Source organism: Curcuma longa, chromosome 10 (assembly GCF_044706935.1).
Source record: "Curcuma longa cultivar G26 ecotype Majalengka, Jawa Barat chromosome 10, ITB_CL_G26_1.1, whole genome shotgun sequence".
In the NCBI taxonomy this organism is placed as follows: domain Eukaryota; kingdom Viridiplantae; phylum Streptophyta; class Magnoliopsida; order Zingiberales; family Zingiberaceae; genus Curcuma; species Curcuma longa.
The window spans coordinates 7,008,228-7,031,310 of record NC_133870.1 but is presented as its reverse complement, the minus strand read 5'-3'; the positions used below and the strand labels follow the sequence as shown (position 1 = coordinate 7,031,310).

Below are 23,083 nucleotides of genomic sequence, written 5' to 3'. Positions count from 1 at the left end.
ACAATACACCTAGGTCTGATCAGTTTGACCAAGGGGTTGATCCAAACAAGACTTGATGTTTGGATGTTTGGATTTCGGTAGAAATCCGAAGTTAGACCCACAAGGTAAGGCTTAGGATTGTTTGTATATTTGTATGTTTGTCTTGCAGGAACCAGGAGATGGAAGTAAGATAGAGAAAATATAAGTGAATCTTACAGTTTATATGGTCCAACATGAAAGATTCATGACCACATGAAAAGAAATTTAGTGTGTAAATTAAAGAAGGCAATGTATGGACTGAAACAAATTTCAGAAAATGATATTTTAAATTCATTGATATCTTAAACAATTGTCATTTATTAAATTGGATAAGCTAGACTTTATATATAGATATATATATATATATAGGGGAATACAAATTCTATATATTCAGACGTATGACGGGATTCATCCTTCCGTACATCTACAACAATAGGAGTAGAAGAACATGTGTGCATTATATTAGAGGATATATATTATTAATTAATTCCTTTGTTCTAGATTTGGATAGGTTCAAATACTATGGAAATAATTTGAGACTTAGTTTCTCCATCCGGTTTGCCATAGCCATCTCCATCCTGATAAAAGAAGTATGCCGTTCGAGGGACGTTAACTACTATATTCTTGAAGTACTCCTGAAATGGAGAATCCCAACTAAGAGATGCATTCAAAGCTCTCCAATGTTTCTTTATCAATTCTCTTATCTCGCTACGTGCCACTTCCTCGGAGACACCTTTCTCGTGCATGTAGCATTGAATACATTTCGCCACGTCGCCTCTTTCTAGCTCATCCTGCATGCATGTCGTCGTAAGTAAACTAAATGCATGTTGTTTGATTATATATATATATATATATATATATATATATATATATATATATCAAGTTCAATTAGCTAGATACAATTAATTAATTAATTAATGTATAGTATATATAACATATTACCGTGGAAGTGCCCATATCATCGATAAGACGAAAAAGTCTGGAGGAGAAGCGTGTGATTTGATAGTAACTGGGAAAACTTTTCAAGGCCTCTCCAGTTAAGTCTTTGCCCATACAGTAAGCATTAACTAGAATGGTTGGACCAGATATTGATACCCATGCATTCTCCAAGTACTCCTCGAGCTTGGGGGTTTGGTCATGGTGGAACCATTTAGCTTCCTCAAAGTCAGCTGTCCATAGATCTCCCCACTGTATATAAATTAAATATAATATTAATGCAGTACCAACAACGTAACTGATATATCATTCAATAACAAATTAATTAAGACGATCGAGATTGAAATAGTGTTTATATATATATATATATATATATATATATATATATATATATATATATATATATATATAAATTTAGTACTGTTCTCTTTAAGTCAGGCACAATGTCCAAGCCCTTCTCCTTCATCACCCGGTAGCCTTCGTCGTGCACAAAGTTGAAGAGTGCAAAGAAACATAGTCTCATGTACTCTGGAAGCTTGTCCATGGCAGTTAAGTCCCATCTGCAATTAACCAAACTCACTTGATCTTAGATAGTTGAGAAAAACATATATATATATATATATATATATATATATATATATATATATATATATATCGATGATGATGGTGAATGCATACTAGCTGTCACCTGTTGACGACATCAGTGAAGATCTGGAGTTCATCCAAGGTTCCATAAACATCGTAAATATCATCAATCAGTGTAATAAAACAGATTGCCTTTGTTTCGTTCAATCTGCATCTCCAGTTATCTGGTTCATAAGTGAAACCAACTGCCCACAGATAGTTCTCAAATAATCTGTCTCTGAAAAATGGCAGCTTCTCTGAGAGCCCGAGCTCTGACCACCATCTGCATATATGTAAAAAGTAATTAATTAATTAAGCTTATATATATATATATATATATATAGGAGAGCTCTTTGAGTTCACTCTTGTACATGTCCTGAACCAGATTGAAGTCGTGCTTAGCAAACTCCAGCAGGAGAGGGTCGATGGTGTTGTCGCCACTGCATGCTTCAATGAACCATCTGTGATGCACTCTCTCCAGCCGCCAATTCAGTGGAATCTGCAGCGCATGGGCCACCTGCTCTCTGAGACCGCCAGCCTCAGGAACAGATCCCTCCTCCATCAATGCTTTCAGCTGCTCCGTCGCGAAATCCATGGCTTCCTTCAGCACACTCTCTCCTTCCTTCTCATAGTAGGAAGCTTCGTACAGACTCAGAAGCCCTCTGATCGGGTTCTCACACCGAGCTTCGAAGTTTCCCTTCTCGTCTCTAAATGTCTCGAACAAATCTAAGTAATACATACATAAAATTTTGCAGACAGCAGCTAGCAAATTAATTAAACAGACATGATCGATATATAGATCACAAGTGTGAATTAATTAATTAAGCGATATGATTGATATTAATTATTAGTGATCGATCATTGATTAATATATATAATTAATTACGTACCTTGTGAAACAGAGAAGCCCTTTGCTCTGAGGAGCCTGAAGAGCAGCGCTGTGGCATGCAGATCGTCCTTCAGCTCCCACCTCACATGGTCTAAAGAAGCATGAAGACGACTTAAAACGTCTGCAATCTCGTCTTTGAAGTGGTAAGCCACGCCGAGCTGTTGCAGGTGGTCGATCAGTTGAAGTTGCTCTGCTACTTGCTGCTTCTCGCGTATCAGATTCCTGGTCTGCTCCTTCAGTACGTTTATTCTCTCGCGTTCCTCTTCTCGTTGCACCTACAGAAAACAAAACAAATTAAAGCTAAGGTTACATGCACACAACAATTTCGACGACGATCGATCGACAAACAACCACACTCACATACATACCTTGGAGGTGCTCGTGAGTCTTTCGAAAAAAAGTACATTTATACTTCTATGTATCCTCACGAATCGGACAATACTATGCTATTTCCTCTGTTTGTTTTGGTACTATTTACTTTGTTTGTTGGAACAATAGGAATTCATTTTGATTATGGAATAATATATTTTGATATATTATCAAAATGGTTAACTCCATCGACAAATCTTTTACATCCCAATGCGAGTTATTCCGTGGATTGGTATGAATTTTTTACAAATGCAATTTTTTCGGTAAGTATAGCAATTTTTGGACTATTAATAGCATATGTTTTATATGGGTCTGTTTATTCATTGTTCCAGAATTTGGAATTCATTAATTCATTTATAAAAGGAGGTCCTAAAAGAATTTTCTTGGACAAAATAAAAAATAGAATATACAATTGGTCCTACAATTGTGGTTATATAGATATTTTTTATACTAGAGTTTTTACCTTGAGTATAAGGGGATTAACCAAACTAACTCAGTTTTTTGATAGAAATATAATTGATGGAATTATCAATGGGGTTGTTGTTGCAAGTTTATTTATAGGGGAAGGAGTCAAATCTATGGGAGGTGGACGAATTTCTTCATATACATATTGCTTTTTTAATTTTTTCTATTTTCATATACATATTGCTTTTTTAATTTTTCTTTTTGATTCGGCCATAAATACACTGTATAGAAATTTTCTTTTTTGTAATGAATTGATCGTACTAGCTAACATGAGTCAGGTTAATAACATACAATCGCCATGAAGAAAAAGGTTAGAATTGCTAGCTTTTACTTATTACAAGGAAATAAACCAAGCCACCATAAACACTACTTAACAACAAATAACTATGATAACAACAACATATTATTTTATCACAAACTAACCATCTCCTTTGTGGGAAAAATAATAATATTTAACAAGAAACATCCCCTATTAGCCTAGCCTGATGCTCTGGATGGTCAACACGTGTACATATCAAACTTTGTCCTCACAGTAATTCATTAATACTATAATAGATAGAACCAACTAGGGGCAAGGGCATTCGCTAGTACTCAATGACACTAGATGGATCAGTGTTAAATGATTCTATTGTCAGGGACTTTTAACAGTTTTTGCAAGTTTAGACCAGTCAGCATCCATTGAATGTCAGTTTGTAGCTTGAAGAAGAGAAAGAGAGACAAGATCCAAGTGATTTGTGTATCCCCTCAAAAAGTTTTCCCTACCCCGGTAAAGCACAGGTTCAAAATCAGGGTGGGTCATGACTGCAGTTTCATTTCAATCATTGAGCACAATATTGGTAAGTCAAAGCTCTAAATTTTCTTGCTGCAGTGATGATTGAGAGTGCAGAAGAGAAGTATAGCAGTAAATTGATCAAGAGATCACGAGAACTTACCATTTTCCCAGCAATTTCAACTTCAAGTTCTGACCTTGAATCTTCTTCCTTCATTTTGCAATAAATCTACATGATCACTACTTTGGAGCCTTATGCTTCATAGTTTGCTAATTGTACCCCATAAGGTAGGGGTTGTCATGTGGATTTGGGCGTAAGTGTAAGGATGATTACAGTGCATCATTCGATTCCAATTGAACACTGTCTTCTTTTAAATTATCAAAAGAACAAAAAAGTCCACGCTACAAGGTACAGCAAGCTACATAATGATTTATTGATTTATATAAGTTTTACTTGAGGGGTGACAAAAAATGCAAGGATTCTTGTATCTTGCAGGTAAGACACGATTACATGAGCACACACGAAGGGAAAAAAACACTACAGAGACCTTAGAATTGAAGGAACAGAAAGCATGATGAAGCAAAATTCAACTGTGAGAAGAAAAGCTGATGAGAGACAGTAAGTTTCATATATAGATTACCATTTCATCTTTTCCCAAATCAATCTTACCACTTCTATCAAGGACGATTGCTCACTGTTCGAACCGGAATGACAGGGATCGACTCCCACCACTCTTTCAGCCGTCGATTTTCCTGTTCGTTCAACATGTGCTTCGCGATCCTTGAATTAGCTATGAACAAATACAAAGTTAGCCCCATAACAATATACTTGAACGGGATTACCACCAACAGGACTGCTACTGCAATCATCACCCACATCACATCATTCGCTTGCTGCAGATATGACAATGTCTCTGTTAAGTGTTGAGAGAGAGTCCTGGAGGAATTGGGTGTTTTGAAATAGTACCTTTGGAGCCTTTCCGATTATTATCGAGAATATTCTCAAAATCGTAATATTAGTTTTCTTAACAAGCTCATGCAAGTTATTCAGACTGTGATGTGCTGCAACGATGCTTTCCATCATTGTTTGATCAGAGGTGGTGTTCACAACCATCTCTCAGCATCTTTCTCCAATTCCATTCACTCTGGCCCAAAGTATCGCTGCAACTATTAATAGTGCAATCAGTGCAATTGCAAATCCAACCAATTCCCAGTTGAATGGAAAAGTGATTATTGCCCTAGCATTATAGCAATGGGCGAATACACTTTGCTTGTAATTTGAAATAAATTCAATGTAGCTGATCCCAAATAAAATAGTGTGATTTTAAAAAAAAATAGACCCGAGTACTAAATAGGTTGAGCATAAAAGATTATATAACCAAAGGTAACAAACGTATTATTTCAGGACACACTACAAGCAAAAACTAATATATAACGTTTTTAATGCGTTGTCTATCTGGCTGAAAAAGAGTTGTAAAGTCTACTGTTGTAAAAGTGGTCTCTCAAAGACAACGCTTTTGTCTTTGTTAACATCGATAATACTTTTACAACGAATAAAAAGCGTTGTAATTTTATTCCAAACTACTTGAATTTTGCAACGTTTAACAGCGTTGTCTTTTTTTATCTCACTATTAAAAAAGCATTGTCTTCTGAAATGAAATAAATATTTTTAGCAATAAATAAAAACTATTGTATTTTCTATATACAAAATCATTGTCTATTATATTTACCAAATGACTTCCATATACAAAATCATTGTCTATTACAAAATCATTGTCTGACATGCGAACTACTTATAGTACATTACATAGACTTAATTACATAATATGCTTCTACCAACTTTGAAATACATTGTTGGAGTGATATGACCTCGATCCAATGCCCCTCACACGCCCGACTTTTTCTCCTGTCTCAAGTGCTTTTGTAATCACATCCTCTTTTGTCCCTTCAATTTGAAATATGAAATATATAAGTAACATTTATATTTAAAATTGTATCATGTGCATCTACCAAGACAGCATGCTTCAAAAATATTGAAGAAGAATGTTTTAGAAATAGCATAAACAAATAAGAATTAAGCCAAACAAATAAGGGCTACAAGTGGGTAAGCTAACTTTCGTAGTTCAAATTGCATTAGCTCTAATTTTGTTGCCATACATGTCTTCCAAATTACAAAAAAAAACCAATAAGAACTAAGCTAAGATATAACTATAAAGGTTTTAGCATGTTAATACCTTTGTCCATTGGTAATCAAATATAGTATTTATGATTTTCTGTATTAGTCCACAAATATGGCAAACAAGACCAAAGTCATCAGGGAGCAAGTAGGAATGGCCACATTCTTCTTCTTCTACTACTTCTTCTTCTTGCACAACTTGATTGTCAGAAGCATCATCCTACGAGAAAAAGATTAACGAATAAATTATAAAAATAGAAATGTTAAACATAATCTACATTTACTATAACTATATAAAACTACAAGGCCATAATCCTTGGATTAGTATAACACAAATAACTCTTTGCTGAAAAAAGCATTCTATTTGATGATGAATCAGGAAAAGAAAAGAAATAAAAGATCATCGAAAGAAAAACACAGATATGCAACAAAGCTAACCTTCGTAAATTCCATTACTAATGACATATCTTTCCAAAGATCTTCCAATCCATCACTTTCTGGTAATACTTTTTCGTTTTCATTGAAGCTCCTGTCGTGTGGCTTCTCTTACAGAGTCACAGCAGAAACATATTCGGAATCATCATTGTGTTGTTTCAGTTCAGCATATGGAACAATACTCTTTATACTATTAGGAGCATCAACATCTTGTATCTCGCTTCTTTTCTTTCTTTTGGATGAACATTGCCTGTCAATTCCTTTTTTTGATGTGCTTAGATCTTGATTTTCATTTTTTATCTTTACACTTCTTTCATCCTAAATCAAGCATCAGCATGCAATCAGATATCATAAATTTGGAATTAAAACACTAATATCAAGTGGATAATCTAACTTCACAAGAAGTAATTTATATAACACATTAATATTATATGAGATCGTATTAACAAACTGAAAATAACTGGGGATATCTATCAGAGATATTACATGAATGACTTCATGTTCTTTAGTTACGCTCTCATACTTGCCTTCATTCATCCTTTCCTCCTCTTTATTGATCTTCCTCATTGTTGGGTTAGAATTGAAATCACTGTTGCAATCCTCATTGTTGATCTTCCTCCTCTTATTAGCCTCGAGATCCATACTAGAAGGGGAAAAAAGGTGTATTGCAGTGACAGAAATCATTTTTAGGGAAACATTAAAGACAAGAGGCAAGGTTTTAGGAGGATGGACCTCTCACGTGAAGGTGCAGGATCACATCCACGAGAGTTGGGTGTCCAAAATTTCTCCAGGTCAGGGCTCCCTTCCACATCAGGGCTACTCGACTTTGATACTCTAGGCAATTTGAGGGAGGACGACAAAGAAGGCGACTAAGGAGGTTTGCTTGATGGCCGAGTCTAGCCCGGGGAGAGGATGTGGCACAAATCGGAAGGCTCCTCGTTGTGACAGCGTGGGAAGCCGACACTGCTGTGCTTGCTGGCTGCGGCTAGGAATGGAGCTAGCCCTGCTTCCTTCCGAGGTTAGGGACAAGCGGTACTTCGCTACAGCTCATGTTTAACAGGAAGTGAGCGAGGATGGAGGCCACATGCGATGGCAAGCTTGCCGACGATCTGGCACAGGAGAAAAGATCGAGATGGGAGAAAATGCCGGACCGCGTCGTCGCTCCCGTTGAGGATGAAATTGACGCCGCCTGTGTGTTATACTGCATCGGGATCGGGATTCGGAGAGGAGAAGCTGGGCGGAGCGGCGAGAGAGGAAGAGAGGCAAGGAGAGGTGCGAGAGGGGGGAAGAGGAGAGGCATAAGAAGATCCTCGAAGCAGACCGCGGACATAAGAAGCTGAAAGGTTTTAGACGGACGAAATCCTCGAAGCAGACTGCGAACATAAGAAGATCCTCGATATAAGATATCTTCAACGACAATACTTTTTAAACAACTGTTGTCTTTGACCAACCAAAAAAACGCTAATAGACAACGCTTTCTGAAAAAGCATTGTCTTTGACCCAAAAAAACTGCTAATAGACAACACTTTCTGAAAAAACGCTGTCTTTGATTTTTAAAAGACAACGTTTTTGATTAAAAACGTTGTTAAATAAAAAAAACAACACTTTTAACAAAAAACGTTGTCTTTCTAGCGTTGTCTATTTATTTTTTTTCTTGTAATGGTACAACTTAGGAGGCGCTTGGTAGGCAGGTTTAGGAGAGGGGAATAGGAATGAAATCTATTTCATTCTCATTCTTAATACTTGATAGACAGGAATGGAAATCAAAATAAGGATTTGATATCCCTGATTTTATAACCTACTCCTCCCTCGGTTATCACTAAACTCATTCCCATCGCGGCGCAGTTTTTTTCCCGGGGACAGCGGCACCCCGCGCCCATCTCCTACTCGCGATTTCTTCCCCGCCGCGATTCTTCCTTTCTTCTTCCCCACCCGCGAGCCTCCCTTCCTGATCCCTAGCGTTCTCCCGAGCCCCCTTCCCGATCTATCGTTCTCCCTCCTCGTCTTCTTCTTCGATCCGCGAGGGCTTCTCTGAGGTCTCCACTCTCCTCCACGATCTGCAGCTATCCATTCCTTTACGCCTCGCCTCATCGACCCAGCTGCCGAGCAGCAAAGTTGCCGCTTCTTCCCCATTTGTGAGCAGAAGCAAGAAGGGACGCAGTTTCCTCCCCTTTCATGTTCGCGAACAGAAGTCCGCAGTGGTGGAGTTTTTTCTCCCTGTTCTCACTCGGCACCAGCCTCCGCAAGCTACTGCTTGGTGGCCTCTTCTCATCCGCGGGCGAACAGTAGACGAGGGCGAGGGCGAGCAGCATTACTTCACCTGAGGTAGGCGTAACAGCAATTATATTCATTTTTTTTGTGTTCGATTGCTTTCTATTAGAGTTTTCCCTCATCGATCAGGATGGCACCCTTCTCGATTTAGAACAACAGTTGCAAAGATAGTATTTTTAACTTGAAATTATTGGCATAAACGAGTACGAAAATAGAATCTTTACCAGGAACATTTCTAATTAAGTTGGCTGGAAATGCCCAATATTGGTTAGATTCCCAATTACATGAAAGGGGCACAGGGAAAAGAGATTCAAAATAGGTTTTTCTGTAATAAAATAATATCAAATAAAATTTAATGGATGTGCCTTGTTTGTCGAATAAAAACAAGAGATTCCCAATTATGCCTTTTGTACGTTGACATGAAAGAAAAATATTCATCATATTATATATTTTTTAAAATAAAATGATTTTATCTATTACTCTATATGATTACTTTTGTCTTTTACATATAAGGGTAAAATGAGAATTTTGACTGATTCTCATTCCATAATTTAAGCCAAACTAAACAACATTAATAGGAATAATACCCATTCCAGTATCTATACCAAGTACCAAAAATTTGATAATCATTTCCATTGCCATTAACCCCTCAATCATTCCCATTCCCATTCCCATTACCGAATGTATACCAAGCGCCCCCTTACTTGTATATGACAATCAAAATCATGGCACGTATAATGTGACCATCGGTCTTTCCAACGACAGAACAGCTTGTAACCGAGGAAGCACATTTTTGACTGAACTCATAAGCTCCTGAAAAAAGGACAGGAAAAAAACACCAATAGCAGGTTCAAGAGAATGCCAGCATTTGGAGCAAGTCATGCAAGAGTTTTGCTACAAGAAACAAATTTGAAAGAAAAAATTTCAAGTAAATGAGAGTTCAGGCATCTTACAACTAGAACAAGAAGACTATCCGCAATTCCTCCTCCTTTCGTTTGTTCGACAGTAGCTTTTGCTATGCTAACCTCCTTCGCTTCCTCCCTTATTTGATTGATGGTTGGCCCAAGAGACCTTAGAGAATCTGTTTGATTGTTCATGTTTTCTTCGGGAGTTCTTTCCATAGAAATGGAATCAATGTTTGTAGATGTTTAAGCCCTTTAATATGGAAGTTGCACTACATGGGCTTAAGCTGGGTTTCTGCTTTATGGTATTGGCTAATTCTGTCAAAACATAGTCCCCCTTTGGTAGTTCCTCATAGAGTATACAAATCAAAAAGTTTGGCGGAACGGTGATGATATTCTCATCAATTCCCTGTTGGACAATCTTTGCCGGAGAGATTTATATTTTATTGAATTACAATATAATTCAACTTATCTGTAGAGATGACTTGAACTGATAATTTCAAGCTGCCAACAGGGGTTGGTGTGTCCCAATTACCGGTGCTAAATCAACCGAATGGTTGAGTCGCCGAGTGTCGAATCGGGCGAGATGCCGAGTGCCGAGACGACCAAGTCGCCGAGAGCCAAGTCGGTCGAGACACCGAGAGCCGAGTCGGCCAAGTCACCGAGAGGATGATGTCGAGGCTTGCGTTTAACGCAGTTTCCTTAAAACAGATTCGTCCCCTCCGGCGGTGCTTAGAGGTCACGACGGACGTCTGTTTCCCAGGATACAACGACAGAACCGCGCTAACCACCAAGCACAGGCAGATCGCAGCGAACTGAGATAGTACCCAAATGCTATCACGACAGAGAGGAAAGAAAGAGGGGACTATAGGTGGATTTCCTTTGAATTGAGTTCCTTTGCTTAAAACTAGGAGTCTTATATAGGTTCTCTCATCTAGACGTTACATTCATGCTAGACGTTACTTTTATGCCATTAATGCTCATACGTTTATGCATTCTATTCGTTTATGCATTCTATACGTTTCATGCAATATTAAATTGCATAAAAATATTTTCAAGTGGCAAAATGTTGGTTCATTCGCTTGGACAAATTTTGTCCTGACCGGCCCGACATTCGATGTGTGCAGGTCGCACTCGCACATAAGTTGTCTTGCGGGTAGTACAATCCGGGCCCTGGATTTGCACCCCCCTGCACACCCATGCGTGAGAGAGAGCCTCTTCTCATGCTTTTGTTCACAACATCAATGTTTGTGACATAATATAAACCAACAACTATGCCTAGAAACTTCCAATGTGGGACTATATTCCCATTCACAAAGGAGTCTTCTCCTTCCACCACCTTTTATTTTCATTCAAATTTCCAACAATCCCCCACATGAATGGAAATATGGTATGTGATAGCATTCAACAGTTGAATCTAGTATAGGATAGGTAGGTTTTACCCTTTGAACCTTCCATTTTGAAGATCTGTTTATTTACTAGCTGACAGTAGACATGATGTCCTTGAACTGTTCTGTCGTTTTTGTAAATATTGACACATCTCACCCAGGACTCTCCCTGATACACCTCAATTCTCATGAGTGTGTTCGTTCTTGGCCATGAACACGCCTGGTTCTGTGAGAAGATCTAAGAATTATGCCTTCAATTCTCTTCGAAGCGGCCCCACTTCTTTCTCACATAGGTGATCACTCAAGAGTATTCCACACTACTCTACTGGATCATTAAAAGTCGTGTGCTTACCCTCTATCTTATCACTGTTTCACTAGGGCATTCCCCCCCACAGTGATGTTCCTTAGTCGGTGCAGTTAGGTTGTCCCTTTGAACCTAGTTCTTGGGATCTCCAGTCTGCATAGGTTGAGTTTCCTTTGCACCAACATTTCTTACCGGCATCAAACCCATCCCTCGCGATGAGCTAACAACTAACTCTCTGTTTAACCCTTTGGTTAGCGGATCCGCTAGGTTATTCTTTGACTTTACATAGTCAACAGTGATAACTCCTGTTGAGAGTAGTTGTCTAATAGTATTATGTCTACGACGTATATGTCTAGACTTACCATTATACAGATGACTCTGTGCTCGACCAATTGCTGATTGGCTATCGCAATGTATGTAGATTGCCGGCACAGGTTTCGGCCATCTAGGAACATCTTCTAAAAATTGTCGTAACCATTCAGCCTCTTCACCACATTTGTCAAGAGCTACAAACTCAGATTCCATCGTGGATCTGGTTATTATGGTTTGCTTCGAAGATTTCCAAGATATGGCTGCACTTCCCAAAGTGAATATATATCCACTTGTAGACTTAGAGTCTTTCATGTCCGATATCCAATTTACATCGCTATATTCTTCGATTACAGTCGGATATCTAGTATATTGCAGTCCATAATCACGAGTATATCTCAAGTACCTCAGTACTCTTGTTATCCCTTTCCAGTGCTCAACACTAGGATTACTCGTGTATCTACTCAATTTACTTACTGCGTATGCTAAGTCTGGTCGTGTACAACTCATTAGGTACATTAGACTTCCAATCACTCTAGAGTACTCTATCTGAGAGCTACTCTTTCCTCGATTTTTCGATAGATGTTGACTCATATCTATAGGAGTCTGTGCCAATGCAGTATCATTCTTGTTGAATTTTTCAAGTATTTTATCCACATAGTGGGACTGACTAAGAACAAGTTCTTCAACTGTTCTAAGAATTTTAATTCCTAGAATCACATCAGCTAGGCCCATGTCTTTCATGTCAAATCTTGAATTCAACATATCTTTAGTGGATTTGATTATCTTATTATTACTCCCAATAATAAGTATATCATCTACATAAAGACATAAAATGACATATTCATTTCCTGTGTCTTTCATGTAAACACATTTATCACATTCATTGATTGTGAATCCACATTCCTTCATGACATTATCAAACTTTTCATGCCACTGCTTTGGTGCCTGTTTCAAGCCGTATAATGACTTTACCAATCTACAAACCTTGTTTTTCTGTCCTGGTGCAGAAAATCCTTCAGGTTGTTCCATGTAGATTTCCTCTTCTAAATCACCGTTTAGAAAGGCGGTCTTTACATCCATTTGATGTATTTCCAGATTCCATAGAGCAGCAATAGCCAACAATACTCTGATGGAAGTTATTCTCGACACCGGAGAATATGTATCAAAGTAATCAAGGCATTCACGTTGTCGGTAACCTTTAATTACCAATCGAGCCTTATACTTATCAATTGTGCCATCTGATTTTATTTTATTCTTGAAAATCCACTTGCAACCTAGTGGTTTACTCCCCGGGGGAAGATCCACAAGTTCTCAAGTATGATTTTGCAAGATAGAATTAATCTCAGATGCAATTGTCTCTTTCCATTGAGGACCCTCAGAAGAGTTCACTGCTTCTGAGTAAGTTTGGGGATCACTTTCTAACATGAAAGTGATAAAATCCGTTCTGAAGGATTTTTCTACCCGAGCTCGTTTACTCCGTCTAGGCTCAACCTCAATTGGTTTATCTACTTCTTCTTCCTCTTGTGATTCATATATCCGTTTTGAGGAACTTTCTTCCTCTCGTGTCTTATAAGGAAACACATGCTCAAAGAATGAAGCATTTCTTGATTCAATAATCGAGTTCTTGTGTATCTCCGGTACTTGAGATTCATACACAAGAAGGAGATACACAAGAAATCGATAGGCACAACTGTTATGTGCATATCCTATAAATATGCAATCCACAGTTTTTGGTCCTATCTTGATTCTCTTCGGATCAGGCACCATTACTTTGGCAAGACACCCCCACACTCGTAAATATTTATAGGATGGTTGTCTTCCTTTCCATAACTCATAAGGGCTCTTCTCAATTTTCTTTCGGGGAACCTTATTTAAAAGGTAGTTAACTGTTAACACAGCTTCCCCCCACATGTACTCTGGTAATCCAGAGCTTAATAGAAGAGCATTCATCATCTCTTTCAGAGTACGATTCTTTCTCTCAGCAACACCGTTTTGCTGAGGAGTATAAGGAGCTGTTGTTTCGTGTCTGATTCCATGTTCAGCACACAACTCAGCGAATGGTGATACATATTCACCACCTCGATCACTTCGAACCACCTTAATCTTCTTATTAAGTTGGTTTTCAACCTCATTCTTATAGAGGATAAATTTCTCTATAGCTTCATCTTTACTTTTGAGAAGATACACATAGCAATACTTTGTGTTATCATCTACAAAAGTGATGAAGTATTTATTCCCACCACGTGTTGGCGTACCTTTAAGGTCGCATACATCGGTGTGGATTAGGTCGAGTAGTTCACTGCTTCTTTCAACATGTTGAAAGGATGACCTTATCATTTTTGCTTCAACATAAATCTCACATTTGTGTTTCGGGTCAAGGTGGAATGTAGGTATGCTTTGCATGTTAATTAATCTGTGCAGTACATCGTAGTTAACATGTCCTAGTCTACCATGCCACAAACATGAAGACTCAAGCATATAGGTGGAAGAGCTTTCATTCTTATTAATTTTTGGCCGAATAGCCATTACACTGAGCTTCAACAGCCCATCAGTTACATAGCCCTTTCCTACAAACACTCCATTCTTGGATAGAACAACTCTATCCGACTCACATACAATGCGAAAACCATGCTTGCTTAAAAGTGATCCGGAGACCAGATTCTTCCGAACCTCTGGAACATATAGTACATTGTTCAGAGTGAGCTCCTTGCCCGAGGTCATCTTCAGCACCACTTTTCCTTGGCCCATAACGTCCGAGGTTGCTGAGTTCCCCATGTACAGCTTCTCCCCTTTGATTTCTTCAAAATTGTGGAGCAGCTCTTTGTTGCAGCAGACATGTCTGGTAGCACCAGTGTCCATCCACCATTGTCGAGAGTTCGAACATACCAAGTTCAGCTCAGTGATTACAGCACATAGGTCGTCCACCTCTAGTCCCTCGTTCAGGTTGGCCTCTTGCTTCTTCTTCGGTTTTCTGCACTCCGAAGATTTATGACCGACTCGGTCACAGTTGAAGCATTTCCCAGAGAACTTCTTTTTGGATACGCCTCCTTTGGGTCCAATTTTGAAAGATTTAGAATTTTTCCATTTCGAGCTTTGACCGTGCTCGACCACGTTGGCTTTTATAGTAGCCTGAGAGAACATCTTTCTCTCAGAACTCTTATTGTCTTCCTCGATTCGGAGTCGGACAATAAGGTCCTCCACATTCATCTCCTTTCGTTTATGCTTCAGGTAATTCTTGAAGTCCTTCCAGCCGGGAGGGAGTTTCTCTATGATCGCTGCCACTTGGAAGGTCTCACTGAGCATCATGCCTTCCGAGTGGATCTCATGCAGGATCACCTGAAGCTCCTGGACTTGGCTGATTACCGTTTTGGAGTCAACCATCTTGTAGTCCAGGAATCAGCCCACAATGAATTTCTTAGCCCCTGCATCCTCCGTCTTATACTTCTTGTCCAGCGACTCCCACAGCTCCTTAGCCGTTCTCTTCATGCTATACACAGCATATAGAGAGTCGGCAAGGCCATTGAGGATGTAGTTTCTGCATAGAAACTCAGAATGATTCCAAGCTTCCACTACAGTTGCATCCTCAACATGCTTGGGAGGTTCCTCAGTCAAGAATCGAGCCAGATTTAGCGTGGTCAGATAGAAGAGCATCTTCTGCTACCAACGCTTGAAGTTCAACCCAGTGAACTTCTCTGGTCTTTCCCCATGAGCGATTGGAACATTACCAATCGGGGCGGAGGGGGCCGTCACAGGTTGAGTCTATTGCACCTCAACGTTGTCTGTGGCCATCTCAACAGAACCGAATCTGTTTTAAGATTGTTGGACAATCTTTGCCGGAGAGATTTATATTTTATTGAATTACAATACAATTCAACTTATCTGTAGAGATGACTTGAACTGATAATTTCAAGCTGCCAACAGGGGTTGGTGTGTCCCAATTACCGGTGCTAAATCAACCGAATGGTTGAGTCGCCGAGTGTCGAATCGGGCGAGATGTCGAGTGCCGAGACGGCCAAGTCGCCGAGAGCCAAGTTGGTCGAGACACCGAGAGCCGAGTCGGCCAAGTCACCGAGAGGATGATGTCGAGGCCTGCGTTCAACGCAGTTTCCATAAAACAGATTCGTCCCCTCCGGCGGTGCTTAGAGGTCACGACGGACGTCTGTTTCCCAGGAGCGGTGTCAAAGGGGGTGGGAAAAGCAACTCTCTTTGTCTTATATACACAGAACGCGTGTTTCGTGTGTGGGTATATATATATATACACGTAGAACGTTTTGTATTTGAAAACATCAGCATGCAGTATTAATTAATTATATAGACATATATGCGGCTGATACAATATCACGATTTAGAAACTTCCATCCCTGTATAAAAGTTAACTTTCTTACCAATATTTATTTTTATATTAAAATTATAAATAATATCCAATAAAGATACACAGATTGTACGAATATAATACAATACTTTATTCATTGATGCAGATAATATTCGATCCCAAAACCTGACTCTACCATACCATGACATGATTGACAACTGCCCTCGTATAGAAAATGAAATGATCAATATCGAAATAACAAAATAGATAAGTAGTTACTATATATGCAAATGAAATAAACTTACTGAACTCTATAGAAATCGTCTCTATAACTATTACGGAGTAAATCTGAAACAATCTCCAACTTTATTGATCAAATCTCTAAAATTGCCTTAAATCTGCGAATTTAGAGGTCAAAGAAAAAAAGAGAGTACAAAATGCAAAATGAAGATACGAAAGAAGTACATAAAAATATTATTAAAGAGATCTCCCAGGCTTGTATAGGGTTTTGAATGTCAAATTTCAATATGAAGCGGTGGAGCAAGATGACTTCTTTTATTAGAGTAAGCTAGTGGTCACGTCTAGTGGAACTAGTCATCTCAGGGAACTCTATCACCAATGGTTCTGATCTGTAAAGTTATAGAAAGATTACATCGACTGTCCTAGAGATATGTCATAACATGAAGCTGTTGATGTTCATAATGAAGATTAGTGAGTGAATTACAATTCAGAGGTCTCGTATGCTATGGCTTTGTCAAACAAGGGAGCACCCCATGGCCCAGTTGAGGTTGGTTTAATTTGATCAGCATCTGCTCTTGAAAGATCGATTTTTACGGCAGCTTCATATGACATTACTCTGGATGCCTCAAAGTAGAGAGCCTGATTGGTAAGGGTAAGTCTTCCTAGCACACAGTATCAAATGAATAGAAATGACAAATTATATAATCAAGATTAAGAGATAACGTTTTAAATAGTGTCAATTGATCAGAAGATTAATGAGAAACCATAAGAAATTACCTGGCCAACTAGTTGCTCTGATGTGCCTCACCACTGTGTGTGTCCATGAAGTGCCCTCAACATGAACAATGTATTCATTCTCAGAAAACTCAACTCCTGTTGGTGTCTCCTGCTTCTCCAAGTACTCGATAGAACTAAAAATTAAAGAAAAGCATAAACATTAACCGATCATTAATACATCTCATCAGTTTGTTCATGCAAGGAATGGAGGTATATGTGAGCAAACATGACACAGAGCATTGGTGAGCAAAACTTCAGTCCTTGTCATCGTGCCCATCAGCAAGCCATTCTAGCTTGAAAAAGAATAGAATTGTATTGTTTCTTTTGACGGGAAGTAGCTTGAAATTATGAGGAGAGGAAAAGAGCACTGCTATTCACTAACTCAGAAGTATCATGTGCTGCTGAATAGCTTAGTTTATGAACTACAAGATATCAGATGCAAAAGCCATTGTTCTCGATATTTTCTGAATCAAAATTCAGGAGGAATCTAAAGAGAATTAACACGCTAATGACAAAAATTACATTTTGATGCTTGCTTTGCGACGGGTAGTGCGGAACAGAGAAAAGAAAAAAACAACAAATTTATTGTTACGAGGTGAATCCTTCCAAATAAGTTTTGTTTAATTTGTCTTTACGAGATGAATCTTCTCATCCCTTTATTTTGTCATAATTTAAACCTAATTCAAGATTCGATTTATTATCTTAAATGGACTTAGACTAATTTGGACTTCAACCCACTTAATTCTGTCCAATTAAAACTCAGTCTTAAATTTAGTTAATTTTAATCCTAAAATATCTGTTATCTAACAGTAGAGAATATTCGATCTCAAAATCTGACTTAACCATACCATGACATGACTGACAACTGACCTCGCTTGTAGATAATGAAATGAACAATGTCAAAATAATAAAATGTATAAGTAACCAACTATACAAATAAAACAAGCTTAATGAACTCTGTATAAACCATCTCCATAATTATTACTGAGTATCTTTGAATAATTGTCCAACTTTATTGATAAAATCTTGAAAAGTACCTCAAGTCTGTGAATCTAGAAGTCAAAGGGAAGAAAAAAGTGAGCACAAAATATAAAGCGGAGAGACAAAAGACGTGGATGAAAAATAGTATTAAAGAGCAATAACATCATTTATTAGGGCTGAGCAAGCGGGCGGGTCGGACGGGTTCGTGCGATTTTCCCACCCGACCCACCATTGGTGGGTTAATAAAATTTAAACCCAACTCGATTTTTTTTTCGCATCAAATTCGGCGGGTGGCGGGTGCCGGCGGGCGGGCGGATTGGCGGGCGGATTGGCGGGTTATCGAACTTGCTGCAATCAAACTTCCTCCATTGGAAGAGCGTGGACGGAATGTACCTCAACTTAGACAAGAGCTGCTTGACTTGCTGCAATCAAACCACCCTTACAAAATGGTTAATAATCTAGTAGTTTTTAAGTTTGAGTGTAAGTATGGCCTTTACGTTGTTGTTCTTGGATTCAACTTCCTCGAGGTTGAAGTTCTTGGCCATCTCCAGGCAAAACAAAACCCTGCCACCTGAATCAAATTTGCTGGCTCGAACAGGATCCTGTGGGTCGAAGGATGATCTCCAGCTGTTGAGAATTCCTGTTCTGTTTATTATCACGAATCCCTCGACGTAGTCGAAGCTCTCCATCGACGATGTCAACATCTCCTGGTCCTCCATGAAGCTTCTGAAATCAGAGTACATATATTTTATTATTTGTATATAAATAGGCGGGCGGGTCGGGTTTAGTCGGATTTTAAAATTAAAACCCGAAACCCGTCCGTGTACAAGCGGGTTTGTCAATTTTCTATCCATTTTTATTTTTAATTTTTTTTAAACCTGCGGGTTGGCGGGTTCCGGATGCGGGTGGCGGGCGGGTTTAGCGGGCCGGGCGGGTACTGCTCACCCCTATCATTTATCATTTATCTTTGTTTTTCATGTCATCCATTTTTTATTTTTCGTTTTAATTAATATCATAAATTCTCATTATTTTCTTATGTTATTTGACAACTCAATATGATTTATTGAGTTTGTGAACAACATATAATATACTCGTCCAGAAGATGTTGTTTAAGTAAAGGTGAACATCCTATCTTCCACCTAATACGAACACATCACGTATATATGAAAAATATTAAAGTGAGTGATTTGCAATCCACTTGAAAAAGATTCATTGTATAACAGAGTCAACGACCTGTAATCTACCTGTCACAAAATTGCATCATAAGTATGCATCTATACATATCCATACATACATAGATCATGTGAACAACCCACAATCTCATATTAAAATAGGATGGACGACCTGTAATCCATCCCGTGAGATACCTCACATGAGAATATGGTGAACGACCTGTAATCCACCATGTGAGGAAAAGTTTATCTCAATTTGTTCAAAGTTTAGGCACGCGTTGAAAGATTCAAAAGCTTTGTCAAATTGAGGAGTAAAGAGTTTGAGGGTGAGATCATTTTTTTTTTTTTGAAGATTAGGGTTTAGGGTTAGAGAGGTTTTAAAGGAAAAAAATAAGGAAGAAAAAGTCACGAGAAAAGAATTAACGTTTATCCTTTATTTGTGTTTTTGCATAAGGTCTAATAAAGTTTAAAATTTATAACTAATTAAGTCCTTTTTAATTATTTCAGGATATACCATTCTACCCCTTAAAATATTAGACCCGAGTACTAAATAGCTTTAACATCCAAAAATGATTAATTATATAACTAAAGGTAACAAACGCATCATCATTTCAGGGTACAACTTACTTCCAACGACGACGAGTATGAATTAATAGTGTGACGTCCGTCTTTCCCACGACATGTAACTGAGGCAGCATAATTTTATTGCAAAACTTTGACTCTCTTGGACGACAATTCTTGTCTCTGCATATGATATTCAACTTGAGAAGGATCACTACTATGATTTATGGAGCTATGTATATATCGCAACAATTATATTTTGTGTTTATATATATATATATATATATATATATACATACCTGCCAAATTGTTCTTGTTGAAGTTGGTATGATCAGGAAGTCGACATTAGTAACAATATAACAATAGCTAAGTGTTTGCCAAATTTGTTGAAGTTGGTATGATCCGACATAAGTAACAATATAACTATAGATCCCTCGCTCTATGACTACGAGGGTACATTTATTTAATTTTATATATATATATATATATATATATATATATATATATATATTTATTCATTCATTCTAAATATGGATAGGTTGGAGAAACAGCGACATGATTTGAGACTTAGTTTCTCCATACGCCTTGCCATATCCATCCCCATCCAGATAAAAGAACTGCGCCGTCCGAGGGATGTTAACTTCTACATTGATGAAGTACTCCTCTAATGGAGAATCCCAACTAAGAGATCCATTCAATTCTCGCCAACATTTCCTAATCCATTCGCTCATATCCCTCCTCGCCACTTCCTCTGAGACACCTTTCTCCTGCATGTAGCACTGAACACATTTCTCCACGTCGCCTCTTTCTAGCTCATCCTGTACGTATGTAAATATTAATTGTTTGATTATATTAATCCAATGAATTTGATGGATATATTACTTCGACGACTAGATATAATAATTATCTATATTTATATATATTTACCGTGGAAGTGCCCATATCGTCATAAAGACGAAAAAGTATGCTGGAGGAGCGTGTGATCTCATCATAATAACTGGGAAAATTTTTCAAGGCCTCTCCAGTTAAGTCTTTGGACGCACAGTAAGCATGACACAGACAGAGTGGACCAGCTATTGATACCAATCCATTCTCCATGTACTCCTTGACCTTGGGGGTTTGGCCACGGTGGAACCATTTTGCTTCCTCAAAGTATGATTTGCTTTGATCTGCCCACTGAAAATTTAATACCAACAACTCATTCAATAACTCAAAAGAAGAAGAAGAAGAAGAAGAAGAAGAAGAAAATTGAAATAGCGTTTATATATAATTTACTGCTTTCTTTAAGTGAGGCACAATGTCCAATCCCGTCTCCTTCATCGCCCGATAGCCTTCTTCGTGCACCATGTTGAAGATTGCAAAGAAACATAATTTCATGTATTCTGGAAGCTTGTCCATGGCAGTTAAGTCCCATCTGCAACAAATTAAACTCGCTCGATCGATCTTAGATAGTTGGGATATATAAATAAACATGACTCGACGATGATTGTGAATGCTAATTTGTCACCTGTCGATGGCATCAGTGAAGAGCTGGAGTTCATCCAAGGTTCCATAGACATCGTAAATATCATCAATTAATGTGACCAAGCAGATTGCCTTTGTTACGATCATTCTGCATCTCCAACTATCTGGTTCATAAGTGAAGCCAAGTGCCCACAGATAGTTTTCAAGTATTCTGTCTCTGAAAAATGGCAGCTTCTCTACAAGCCCGAGCCCCGACCACCATCTGCGTGTAAAAAGTAGTAATTAATTAATTATGCTTTGAAATTGTTATATATTATAAAAACTTCGAAATTGTATGATTAGTTGCGATTGATTTACCTGGAGAGCTCTTTGACTTCACTGTTGTACATGTCCTGAACCAGATTGTAGTCGAGCTTAGCAAACTCCAGCAGGAGAGGGTCGATGGTATCGTCGTCACGGCATGCTTCAATGAACCACCTGTGATGCACTCTCTCCAACTGCCAATTCAGTGGAAGCTGCAGCGCATGGGCCACCTGTTCTCTGAGACCGCCAGCCTTATGAGCAGATCCCTCCTCCATGAATCCTTTCAGCTGCTCCGTCGCGAAATCCATGGCTTCCTTCAGCACACTCTCTCCTTCCTTCTCGAGGTAGGAAGCTTCGTACAGACTCAGAAGCCCTCTGATCCGGTTCTCACAGCGAATTTCGAAGTTTCCCTTCTCGTCTCTAAATGTCTCGAACAAATCTAAGTAATATAATTTTGCAGACAGCAACAGACATGATCGATCACAACTGTGAATTAAGCGATTGATATATATATATATATATAAATTAGTGATCATTGATTAATTAATTACCTTGTGAAACAGAGAAGCCCTTTGCTCTGAGGAGCCTGAACAGCAGCGACGTGGCATGGAGATCGTCCTTCAGCTGCGAGCTCACGTGGTCTAAAGAAGCATGAAGACGACTTAAAGCGTCTGTAATCTCGTCTTTGAAGTGGTAAGCCACGCCCAGCTGTTGCAGGTGGTCGATCAGTTGGAAGTTGCTCTGCTACTTGCTGCTTCTCGCGTATCAGATTCCTGGTCTGCTCCTTCAGTACGTTAATTCTCTCGCGTGTCTCTTCTCGTTGCACCTGCAGAAAACAAAACAAAGGTTACACATAAAAATTTCGACGATCGATCGACCAACAACCACACTCACATACCGTGGGGATGCTCGTGAGGGATTGCAGATGCTCATCCGTCCATATGTTTGGATGATAATTCCCCGACCGCCGCAAGGGAGCTACATGACTAGTGCCACTGCATGATCGGACCTGCAGAGTTCGCCGGAACATCCGTAGGGCTCGATGTTCGACAGCAGCAACGATCATCGGGCGACGAGGGAGGACGGATATCATGGGAGCACAGACAGTAGTGCTGGTATAGTAGATAGACATTGCTGGATGATTAGCTATTTCCGAACTTGTTTGCAATAAGAAACAATTTGGTGAAAGGAGAAGAACAAGTGCAGCAAATATATAGAAGCGCACAATTGTGCCTCACGTTGGGTACAGAAACTCATTAAAAACATTCATTGTTTAACATGTCGAAGTTAATTAATAATGCCGGTTTAAGAGATCAAATGAACAATTAAAGACGCAAAAGTACAAGTAGAGAGATTTAATCATAGTTAATCATTGTTTGCTTTGCCTTGTAGTGATAGTGTTATAGTAATAGATC

At 38.7% G+C, this 23,083-nt stretch overlaps 2 protein-coding genes and 2 pseudogenes across 2 annotated transcripts; all 4 read right to left on the bottom strand.

The window, feature by feature from the left end:
* Positions 1 to 392: 392 nt before the first annotated feature.
* On the bottom strand, positions 393 to 4,287 carry LOC141835564 (monoterpene synthase 7, chloroplastic-like). The gene is made up of 7 exons (XM_074722960.1): positions 4,234 to 4,287; positions 2,469 to 2,742; positions 1,923 to 2,304; positions 1,643 to 1,864; positions 1,376 to 1,514; positions 961 to 1,206; positions 393 to 809 (listed from the first exon to the last, which is right to left on the bottom strand). Exons 1-7 carry the CDS (start codon positions 4,285 to 4,287, stop codon positions 516 to 518), a joined length of 1,611 nt encoding a protein of 536 aa, XP_074579061.1. The 3' UTR covers positions 393 to 515.
* A 461-nt stretch (positions 4,288 to 4,748) lies between these two features.
* Positions 4,749 to 12,071, bottom strand: LOC141835563 (uncharacterized; annotated as a pseudogene).
* A 1,098-nt stretch (positions 12,072 to 13,169) lies between these two features.
* Positions 13,170 to 15,065, bottom strand: LOC141835562 (uncharacterized). Its single transcript, XM_074722959.1, has 2 exons — positions 14,467 to 15,065; positions 13,170 to 14,028 (listed from the first exon to the last, which is right to left on the bottom strand). The coding sequence occupies exons 1-2, from the start codon at positions 15,063 to 15,065 to the stop codon at positions 13,170 to 13,172; spliced, it is 1,458 nt and encodes a 485-aa protein (XP_074579060.1).
* Positions 15,066 to 20,425: 5,360 nt separating this feature from the next.
* On the bottom strand, positions 20,426 to 22,812 carry LOC141836579 (monoterpene synthase 7, chloroplastic-like; annotated as a pseudogene).
* Between the last annotated feature and the right edge of the window lie 271 nt (positions 22,813 to 23,083).

Coding starts and splice junctions, on each gene's coding strand:
- LOC141835564 (XM_074722960.1), bottom strand. CDS start 4,287: ATGAAGGAAGAAGATTCAAGGTCAGAACTTGAAGTTGAAATTGCTGGG. Junction 2,743..4,233: donor TTGAAATTGCTGGGAAAATG/GTAAGTTCTCGT, acceptor TGTTTTCTGTAG/GTGCAACGAGAAGAGGAACG. Junction 1,865..1,922: donor AGTGAACTCAAAGAGCTCTC/CTATATATATAT, acceptor TTTACATATATG/CAGATGGTGGTCAGAGCTCG.
- LOC141835562 (XM_074722959.1), bottom strand. CDS start 15,065: ATGAATGTGGAGGACCTTATTGTCCGACTCCGAATCGAGGAAGACAAT. Junction 14,029..14,466: donor GGTTTTCGCATTGTATGTGA/GTCGGATAGAGT, acceptor TCTTCTCAAAAG/TAAAGATGAAGCTATAGAGA.